Source organism: Chionomys nivalis, chromosome 5, assembly GCF_950005125.1.
Source record: "Chionomys nivalis chromosome 5, mChiNiv1.1, whole genome shotgun sequence".
NCBI lineage: Eukaryota > Metazoa > Chordata > Mammalia > Rodentia > Cricetidae > Chionomys > Chionomys nivalis.
This window is the reverse complement of record NC_080090.1, coordinates 91496183-91507426: the sequence shown is the minus strand read 5'-3', so window position 1 is coordinate 91507426 and position 11244 is coordinate 91496183. Positions and strand designations below refer to the sequence as shown.

The 11244-nt window shown below is 44.1% G+C and overlaps 1 protein-coding gene across 3 annotated transcripts in view; it reads left to right on the top strand.

Moving 5' to 3' along the window:
- Nucleotides 1–7154: 7154 nt before the first annotated feature.
- The window catches only part of Ccnt2 (cyclin T2), a 33413-nt gene continuing 29323 nt past the window's right edge, over nt 7155–11244 (top strand). For 2 of the 3 annotated variants that reach the window (XM_057769364.1, XM_057769362.1), the window contains exons 1-2: nt 7155–7335; nt 8045–8126. In XM_057769364.1, coding sequence (XP_057625347.1) covers nt 7178–7335; nt 8045–8126 — 240 coding nt within the window. In that variant the 5' untranslated portion in view covers nt 7155–7177. Of the gene's footprint in view, nt 7336–7718; nt 7790–8044; nt 8127–11244 lie in introns of those variants that run through there. The other variant, XM_057769363.1, reaches the window with a different exon arrangement.

Below are 11244 nucleotides of genomic sequence, written 5' to 3'. Positions count from 1 at the left end.
TTCTGAAAGTTTAGCTTCATGGCGGAGGTACAGGTGGGAGCCAAATTTATTGCTACAAATCTGTCGAGTTTCTAGGTCCATGCCACTACCAAGAAGCATGTTGCTGACTGTCCATCAACACCATTTAAGTGTTTAGTTGCAGGGACTCTTAAAAGAGCTGCAAGATTTTTGCTGCAAATGCTGAGTCAGGAAACCTCTCTTAAAGGAGCTGTGTCTCTCTGCCCCTGACTCAAGACTAGCCAAACAGAGCTAACCTGAGAAAATGTTGCTACCAAGAAGCCACGTTCGACTCTGTTCGTGTCTGGAATCCCTTCCCAAGCTCTCTCAGGTTTCATGGGGTTGTAGATGCCAAATGTCGAGTGCCATTTTTAGAGAGAAGTTTCTGTTCCACCCAGTCCCATAGCCCTTTGGTCTCAAATAAACATGCAGAGGGTTATATTAATTATAAATTATTTGACCTATTAGCTCAGGCTTATTATTAACTGAATGACTCAGGCCCCAGAAAATACCTGATCCACAGCCCCCACACAGCCCCCAAACTGGCTCCAAGACCTGACCAAGAAAAAGAAATACAACCTGAAAACGTGGCCAGGGCCAGAGGAAGAGACATTTTGTCCCCAAACCTAGAGACAGAGAAAAGCCCTGGAACCCTGAAAGTGGGACCAAAAGAACACACTAGATTCAGGACATACCAAAGATATTTATTTGCCTTGGCCCAAGATTAGGGTTAAAAAGATAGAAAGAACCAGAAAAAGAAGCACTTTGGCTTCAGAAACAGAACTATTTCTGCCCCTGACTCAAAACCAGCCAATCTATGAGCAGGTTAAAGAGATCAACCAGAGCCTGGACAGTTATGGGCAGTTGAGGATTCCCCTCAGGCCTGGAAAGCTTCCTTACACCATCGGAGGGCAGCCAATCCCAAGCCTGGAAGCCTGGAACTCCCCCTCATGCCACTAGCGTGCAGCCAATCCCAAGTCCTGAGGCTTGGATTTCCCTGAGCCTCTACCCCCATATGAACCCCCATTTTTCACTGCTCTGGGTCTTTCCTTGTGCTGCCTGTATTGCTGCCGTCACTGCTGCTGCCACTTCAAACAGATGGTGGGACCTGAGTTAACTGGTGAATAAAGACTCTGTTTTTGCATCAGAGTTGGTCTTGTGGTGGTGTTTTGGGTTCTGGAATTCGTGCATAACATTAAGTAGCTCTTCCAACTTAAAAGTCACACATAATTTTTGCCTGTTTAGCCATGTGGCTTGGTTTCTCAGTAAGGCATTCTCATCTTGTTTCCTCTGTGCCTATCTAGTGACTGACTCTCTGGCCTTTCCTCTTCCCTGCGGGTGAATTGTCTGTATTCTATCAATCATGTTTTAAATAAACGCTGATTGGCCAGGCAGGAAGTATAGGCGGGAAAACCAGACAGAAAGTAGAAATGATGCAATGAGAACAGGAGAATTCTGGGAAGGAGGAAGTTGATTCTTCCCACTCGTGCCCAGACCACTGAAGCAGCAGGATGTGATCTGCCCCACTGAAAAAGGTACTGAGCCACATGGCTAACATAGATGAGAAAAATGGGTTAATCAAGATGTGAGAGTTAGCCAGTGAGAGGCTAGAGCTAATGGGCCAATCAGCTTATAATTTATGGAGACCTATGTGTGATTTTCTTTGGAACTTGCTGGCTGTGGGAACCGGGCAGGACAGAAATCCCCACAGCCAGCCCTCATGTTACACTTCCCAGAATTCTCCTAGACTGGTCGCCCCTATACTTTCTGTTTGGCTACTGGCCAACCAGTGTTTTATTAAATCAATACGAGTGATAAATCTTTATGCTTTGCCCAAATTCGCGGGGTCCCCACAAAAGCCAACAAAGGAGACTGAGTCCCATGTGTAAAAGCAAAGAGCCTTTATTTTAATCAGGTTTGCAAACTCGGTCTCTCCTCATGTCCAACATATTGGAATATCCAGAGAGCCTCGAGCTCAATTAGAATAGGGTTTTTATAGTAGTAGAGGTGGGGGTGAGGGGTTTCTGAGGTTTTGGGGTTTCTGAGGTTTAGGGCCTCTGATTGGCTGACATTTGTCTAGGGGTGTCCTGGTAGCGTGCCCTGGCAGGTGATCCTATCTACAGCGGTTGGAATGCCAGGAATTTCCTTTGAATGGTCCTCCTGCAGCCCTGCACCGTCTCAAGGTAAACAATTGAGACCCCAGCCTCCACTGAAATTCATCGATGGCCAGAGTCCCAGGTGATAATGGTTGGAAGAAGTAAAGAACTTCCTTTGGGTGACCTGCCCAGACTTAGATTATCATAGCTGGCCCTCACACTTTACAGTGTACAAGAGCATTATCCCACAGTAGTAAACAATACCTCATGTTTTGCTTGCTTTAATAAAAATAAGAAGTGCTTTGTTTGCAGTACTCTTGAGCTCAGCACCTAGGGTCCCCTGGTTAATCCCACATATCATATCTTTGGAATACCCTTTAATCCTCAGAGATTTAGCCTCAGTGGCCATAGTGTGGGTTGACATCTATGACTCTAACTCTTTCATTTTGTTTGCCTGCAAAACCATCATCATGTGAACAACAGCAATTATTTTTTTTTAATTATTTTTCAAAGTATGCTCTTTTGCTCCCTGTTCTCACTATAAAACTAATTCAAAGCAGCCAGGAGTATCTATTCCAAAGATGGAACAATGGACTGCCTGGTAATTTCCTGCTCCAGATTAACTAGTCTAATACCAATAAACCCAGCCTCCCATAGATTTAGGGCATAAACAGAGTATAGGCAGCATAACACAAATGGCTTCTAGCCTCCGATTCTTAATAGCACCCTTGTTTCTAGCTATAGGCTCACCCACATTCTTACTGGCTATCTGCCAGAAGTTCTGCATGTGTAATCCCAAGGGTTCTAGAGCTGGCTTCTCTACATCTTCCTTCAAATCAGTTCTTCTTAATCACAGTCAAAGTATCAGCAGCAACTCCTCTTCCTCGTACCAACTTTCTCTACTAGTTACTCTTCCACCTGTGTAACCAAAAAGGGTTCTTCCAGCTCAGTACCAGAGATTTCAGCCTAGCATCACAGGTACTGAAAAACCTGGATAAATCCAGACCCTGGATAAATCCAGCCCCCTCCACCCCCCCAGCAGGAAGAAAATAGCCAAAAATCTAAGCAGGAAGAGAAGAATCAGAAATCTAGGATTAACTGGTTCAGTGACTGTGTTTCAGGAACTAGCTGAAGATAAAGTTAGATTGTAATCTTGAGAAACAGGGAGTTTCCCCCTTGTGATTATCATTGATATTTTTGGAATAATGTGTTTCAGGAACTAGCTGATTATGACCTTGAGAGTGATCTTGAGAGGCAGCGAGTTGCCCCCTTGTGATCATCACTGGTATTTTTGAATTTTCTGTGACACCCTCCCTTTCCCTTTCAGATTACTGGGCTGTGGTTTCTTCCTATAAAAACCCCTTCTCTCCATCACTCGGGGTCGAATTCTTCCTCTGTATGGGTTATGAGTCTCGGCCCCAGTGCACTGGTTCCCATCTCATCGATTAAACCTCGTGTGATTGCAGCAAGGACAGTCCCTCGTGAGTTACTGGGGGGGTCGTGTTATCCCAAGACTTGAGTGAGAGTCTCCCCACACTGGAGGTCTTTCAGGACAATGGGGTGGAACACAGTAGTCCATGCTTTGGTGACCAGAAAGCAGAAAGGATGCCTGTGAGAAGGGGGGTTTCTTTCTCACCCTTTATTATATGAGGTAGTAGTCCCACTTGCACTCAGGAGGGGTCTTTCCCCTGTAGCACCACAAGGTGGTGGCTTACCGGGAAAGCTCTTAACCTGTGTCCATCTCAGAGAGGAGAGCTATGGCGTCTGCCTGAATCTACTTCTTTCTCCCAGCATTCCTGTTCTGTCTTCCCCGCCTACCTATGTTCTAACCTATCAGGCCAAGCAGTTTCTTTATTAATTAACCAATGAAAGCAAAAGATAGACAGATTTCCCCAGGTAATTTCTCTCTGGAAAGACCCTCACAGACACACCCAAATGTGTGCCGTACTAATCTGCTAGGCACTTTTTAATCCACCTGAACTGACAGTCAAGACCAACCAACCAACCACAGGATATGACTGTTTCATTATCACAAGTGACCTGATTACTTTATTCAATAACACAAATGCAAGCAAGTATTACAGTAATGTTAAAGGCACAGCAAGGGAAATGGCATGGAATTCCTGGCCTAGAGACCTAAGATTCCAGTTAGGCTGGTCAATTGCCTGGCTAAGGAACTACCCCTCCGAAAGGTGGACTCATCTTAAGGCAATGGTTCTCAACCTTCCTAAGGCTGTGACCCCCCTTAATACAGTTCCTTGAGTTGTTTATTGCCACTTCATAACTGTAATTTTGCTAGTTATAAATTTTAGTGTAAATATCTGTGTTTTCAGATGGTCTTAGACGGTCCCTGTGAGAATCATTAGACCTTCAAATGGGTTGTAACCCACAGGTTGAGAAGTGTTGTCTTAAGGTATGCTGAAGGGATGGGAGAAATAATTAGACCTTTAATGAGATAAGGACCACAGCCATGCAGCCTCATTAAGTCTATCAGCTTTTCTAAGTTCTTATTCAAAAAAGCATTTACTTTTCCCTTTTCTTCCTTTTGCTTCTGATATTTGGCAAAGTGTATACATGCTTACAAACATACACATACTAGAATTTCTTAATCTTTCTCATTTTTCTCCTCTTTCAGTCATATAGCTTACAAACAACAAGGCTTTTTTTCTCCTCATCTTCTTCCTCCAGGTAGATGCCAAGATTTATAGCTTGGTGATCCTTGGTTGTTTTTTTTTTCTTTTTAAACCTAATAAAGTTGTTCTTAAACTTTCCTCTTAATCTTTTAAATTTTTTACTAGCATACTAAGAAACCTGAGACCGCAATTTCCCAGGTAACATGTAGCACCCCCAAACTTCCAGTAACATTGTAGATGCTCATATTCATCTTCACAAGAACATTTTTCTATGTGCCAGGGATGCAAGAATATTCTAGGCACTGGATTGGGGTGCAGGTGTATAGACATAAACAAAAAGGATGAAATTTCTTTTCTACAATTTGAAAAGTGAGAAGCATTAAGGGGGAGGGGAGAGAAAAGAGGATAAAAAAGAGGAGGACCAGGAGGACAGAGGAAAATTCTCTTTATTGCACAACGTCTTAAAGACATTGAGGAAAATGTGACGGTGACTACGAGACAGACGGGAAGTAAAATATTCAGTTGTGGAGAAAAGAAAGCCCTCAAAAAAGTACATTTAGACTTAAATGACAGGTTGGTTAGCCATGAAAAGTCTTCCTGCCTGGCAATAGTGCAAAGGTGCTGGGGCCAGGAAGAGACTGTGGCTGGAGAGTGTGGGCAAGCAAGAGCAAAAGCCAATGAAGCCAGAAATTTAGTTGGGTCAGTAGATCACAGTGACGCATTTATCACTTCTAAGCAGTATTATAATATCTGTATTATAGGGTATTTAGGTAGCTGTTGACAATAACCACCTACAATAATCAACACATTAGCATAATACGATGGGTTGGGCAATAAGCTTAGGGCAGAAACTCCAAAATACTGTCAGACAAAAGCCTCAAGTCTTAATTACAAACACACTAGCCCTTTTATTTATTTTGTGGGAATTGTTTAGATAGGGTCATTTTCTTTACATTTATCTATTGCGCATGAGAGTGTGCCATTGACTGAACACATGGGAAGGTCAGAGGACAACATGCAGGACTTGGTTCTTTCCTTCTTCCCTGCGGACAGTGGTGACCGAACAAAGGTCATCAGGCTTGGCAGCAAGTGCCCTCTGCAGATCAGGTTGGCGAACTCACCGAGATCCACCTCCCTCTGCCAACCGAGTGCTGGCATCAAAGGCATGCGCCACCACTGCCCCGTCCTCACTTGCTTCTTTAGAAGCCAGTTTGTACTACCCCACTGCAGTCTTCTGCAAATAGAAAACTTCAACGTAAACTGATCATACACAACAGGCACTAACTCAAAGGCAGATAACACGTAACCAAGTGAGTGGCATTTTCTTGCAAAAAGACGGATTAACTGATCAGTTATAAGAGATCTTACATTATATAATTCTAAAGAATGTTTTCCTTCAGGCACCGGCCTATAATCCCTGTAGTCCAGAGGTGAGAGTAGGGGGATCTGGAGTTCAAAGGCATCCTCTAACCTCTGTCAGTTCCTGGACAACTCGGGTTATGACATTCTGTTCTCCCCCAACCTTCCCCAAACCCCAAGTCGCAGAAACCACACAGAGGTTTAAAACAATACACCCAATCTGGATGGAAGGCCAGACAGTCACGTCCTCCAATTATTAACTGCACGCGTGCCCCTCGGTCTGCAATCTCAGCACTTCTGAGGGTGAGGCAAGGGGGATCGGAAGTTCAAGGTCATCCTTGGCTACGCCACGAATTCAAGGCCAGCTAGGGGCACTTGTTATTTTAAAATAATAAATGAAATAAATCCGTTCCTTGGGTTTATTTTAGATTTATTTAAAGTAACGTTTGAAAGCCGTATATTTCCAACATCTACCAGCGATTAAAAAAACAAAACAAAAGACACCTAGGGGCCGACCATTGTTGAAAAAAAAAAGCGTTCTTTTTTCCTCCAGTCTTTTCTAGCTAACTCCTCTCCAGAGCGGTCCTCGTGGACACAGGAGTCAACACACCCAAGAAAATAACACCCAGAAACTTAAAGGGACAATGGAGGCTGCGGCCTGAAGCCTCACCAGCTTCAATAAACCCGCAAACTCACAGACCGTAAACGCCCAAACCCTACTGCGCAGCCGCGTGACCTCTCCCCGTTCGCCCCGCCCCTTCGCCTTACTTCCCTCCCAGGCCCGGCATGCACCGCGTCGACCTTTTCTTTGCGAGTGACCCCCTGCTTTCGGCGCCTTCCCAATGACAGGAGGCGCGGAGCATTGTGGTCCCGCGGGCCGGAGAGAGGCGGGACACCGGAAAAAGAAAGCAAAAGACCAGTGCGAGCCGGCAGGGAGAACCCTGCGCATGCGCACGACAACAGCAGGACCGGAAGGGGCGTGACACGGTCTACGGAGAGCGCATTGGGGCGGGGCCTCGAGGCCTTGGCGCGTAGTCCCCGAGGCCGGCGGGGAGGGGGCGGGCTAAGGGTGCGGGCGGAGGAGGAAGTGTCATGGCGTCGGGCCGTGGAGCTTCTTCTCGCTGGTTCTTTACTCGAGAACAGCTGGAGAACACGCCGAGCCGCCGCTGCGGAGTGGAAGCGGATGAAGAGCTGTCGCACCGCCAGCAGGCGGCCAACCTCATCCAAGACATGGGACAACGTCTCAATGTGTATCCTTTTCCTGGTTGCGGCCCTGCGTCCCTCACGCCCCGGTCGCGCTCGCCGGGTGACCGGGCCTAGTGTCCCGCGAACATGGCGCCGCCGCCTCTGCCTGCTTCTGGCCTCGGGAAAGAGAGAGACACAGAAAACGTGGCCCAGGCCTGCGGTGGCGAGCCCGAGGAAGAGGGGATGAGTCGGGGAAGGCAGGTCCGGAGTCCGCGTTGTGTAACCTGTGCCTGGAAGCGCGTGATGCGGTGGGGATTGGCACTGCCGCCCGGCGAGGGGCATCCGCGATGAGCGAAGCCAAGGGGCGGCCCCTTCCACTTCTTCGGAAGTCGGGAAAGGCTTTGAGACGTAGGACGGTCCCAGATGTTTCACATAAAGCGTTTCCCAAGGCTTCCTTGCCGGCTCCCGGGTGGCTCTCCTGCGCTGTGAGAACGCATGGAGATCTTTCATGTTCTTTGGGTGTGTGGCGCGCGCCTTTCGACTATTTTATTTCTACTATACAAAGCTGTGGCCATTGCAAGTAATTCCCGGGCGCTCGTTGCGTAGTAATTTGGCATTAAACTTGGTCTCTCTTCACCAGACATTTTATGTACTTACAGGTTGGGGGTTGGATTTTGAGTAACTGGAAAGGAATTACAAGGGGATTTTCCATCCAAATTGATTTAGGTTTTAGAAATATTTTTCTCAGATTATGTCCTAAATGTTACATTCCAGATCTCAGCTTACAATAAACACTGCGATTGTTTATATGCACAGGTTTTATATGCATCATTCTTTCACCAAATTCAACAGAAATGTAAGTACTGTTTTATTGTCTTAATCGCCGAATGTTAAAGTGAATAGATAGTGGAGAAAAAAATCATTGGTCTTACTGTGGATTTAGTGTTTTGAATTTACTGTAAATGTGAGTTATGTAATAGACGTTTTGCCTTAAATGCCAAGGGGTGTGTGTGAATTTTATTGATTAAACTGTAAGGCTCGGTGTTAACCTCTACCAGACCTTCTGAGACAGGAAAAAAAAACCCTAACAACAAACAATAACTTGTTTTGCTGGTTTGTTTTTGGTTTTTTTGTTGTTGTTGGTTTTCTTGTTTGGTTTGGTTTTGGTATTTGGCTTTTGGTTTCCTAGGGTCTTGCTGGGTCGCTCTGCATGTCCTCAAGTTCATTATATAGACCTGGCTGGCCTTGAACACAAGTAGACCCTGCTTCTGCCTCCCCAGCCTTGGGGTTAAGGCACGCAGTACCAAGCTGGTGGGGGTGGGGAGTGGATAACAAACATTTCTTACTCAAAAATGCAGCAGTGTGTTATTCTGTTAAACTTTGCAGAGTGAGTGATTTCTATTAGAATAATTTAAGAAATCACGTACAGAATAGTCTGGGCCCTTCTTGTCCTTGGGGAGGCTGCTTCTTAATTGCATAGGAATCGTTGTTTCCAATGTCGTGAATTGTTGCTTTGAAGTGCTACTTTGAAAGGGCAGATTGTTGAGAAGAGTCCTTCAGTTTTGAGTGCAGTAGACCTGTGGGATAGCTCTTGTACTAGTCTTGAATATAATGTGCATATATGCTTATAACCAGGTGGTTATTTTAATTAATTGATGTTTGTTTACTTTGGGAGCATATCACTGTGTGATGCAAACTGGCCTCAAACTCAGAATCCTCCTGCCTCAGCTCCCCTGAGTGCTGAAATTACAGGCCTGACTTCTTGAAGTTTTAAAGCTATCAAAGTTATGAATTGATGTTTTTTGTTTGGTTGGTTTTTTTTTTTTTTTTTTTTTTTTTTTGGATTTTTCGAGACAGGGTTTCTCCATAGCTTTTGGTTCCTGTCCTGGAACTAGCTCTTGTAGACCAGGCTGGCCTCGAAATCACAGAGATCCGCCTGCCTCTGCCTCCCCAGTGCTGGGATTAAAGGCCTGCGCCACCACCGCCCGACTCCATGAACTGATGTTTGCTCTTTTCTCAAAGTAACATGCGATGCGGTTTTTTTAGTCCCCATTTTTGTGGGTATTAGAAATGTTTAACCCACACACACACTTTAATTTCTGTTGATGTTCTGATAGTGTTTTTCTGAAAGGTACATGTAAGAAAATGAGCCGCATAAGGGCTTCTCTTGGTTGCAGGATAGTCATTAGGGTCTCAGTTGCTAAACTTTATTGCATTGTTAACTTTGAAGTGGCAGAAATTTCAAGATTTAGATAATTCCTCCTTTAAGTTATCTAAAATCTAACTCGGTTTATCCAATTTGCAGATAGTTTTTTTAGATGGTGCATATTTTTAGTACATTTGGGTCTCTCATAGTCTCGTCCTTGCCCTTTTAATATGCTTGAGTCTTGCTCTTTCCTGAGATTATTTTCTATCATTCTTAGTTGAATAATGGTGTTGTAGAGGAGAATCTATTAGTAATAATGCTTAGACCAAGACAATCAAGTTTTTATTTCAATCTCTCTAAAAGTAGCAGTGAATTTGGCTTTTTAAAAGTACTCCTAGATAATGGTGGTAGAAACTACAAGTCAAAATTGTGGAAATTCTTTTTGGTGAGTGAGTTTGCTTTTCTATTTTCAGTAAAAGATTTTACCACAAGGCTCTGCTTTATGAGCCCTCCCTCTGTTTCGGTGGCCTGGTTGGAGTGCTTTAAACAAACACCTTTCCTAAAGGTGGAACTGTGTCCTCAGATTGCTTTAATTAGGTCCAGGTCATCTGCATTCTTGCTTTCACAAACATTTTTACTGACAAAGCCATTCAATATTTTTATTACTGTTCTTAATCTCTTACGCATATTAAGGCATACTGAGCACTTTATACTGAGTCTTCCTTAGCAGGATAATTGAAATGCCATCTGTTTGGAGAATCAGCATCGTCTCTCTTTGTTAGACTTCTTTCTTGTTTCTGTTTTTGCAGCATCAAAGGTGGTTTTAATATTTATTGTTATTGTGCCCTTGCATCATAGCCTCAGTAGTCCTCCCCACACCTGGTTCTTTAATGATGAGCTCAGATTAAAGGTCAGCCCTGTTTAAATTCCTATTCTCCTACATTCTTGAGAACCTTTTTCTTAGAAGGTTATAATCAAGTGTCATATTAAGAACACAAAGTATCATTCTTAACCCAGTGGGATAAGAAACTCAGGTGCTAGGGCAAGCTGGTCTTAAACTGTCATGTGTCGGTGATACTAAGGTATCTTTCCATGTTCAGCGCTTCATTTTAGTGTCTGAAATTGACAGGTCTGAAAGTGAAGAAGCATTTGTTAATAATTAAATTAATTATTTAAGAATTGGGAGGCAGAGGCAGGTGGATATCTGTGAATTTGAGGCCAGCCTGGTTTACAGAGTGAGTTCCAGGACAGGCTCCAAAGCTACAGAGAAACCCTGTTTTTGAAAAAAAAAAAAAAAAGAGGAGAAGAATAAATGACTGCATGCAGTTTAAGAATAAACCTACCTTTAGGACTGGTAAATAAAGAATAATCCTCCTTAGATTGAGCTCAAGAGAAATGTAGTGGTCTGGTGAGATGGCTCAGCAGGTAAAGGCGCTTGCTGATGAGCCTGATGACCCGAATCTATGGGGCCCACATACTAGAAAACTCTTACTCCCTCCACACATGCAAATAGAATAAATATATAAAATAATATTTTAAAGAATTGCTTTTATTTTATGTGTATGGGTGGTTTTGGCTGTATATGTGTCTGTACCACATGCATGCCTTTTATTTGTGGCATCCAGAAGATTCTCTGGAACTGGATTGTGAGTGGTTGTGAGCCACCGTGTGGATAATGTGAATTGAACCTGGGTCCTCTAGAGAAGAGCAAGTGATCATAACCACTAAGCCATCCCTCCAGCCTCATATTTTTTTAAAAGATCAGTTTAGTAAAGTGTAACAGCACCTAGCCCAGATGTTTCTCTGAAATATAACCTGAGGTCACAGC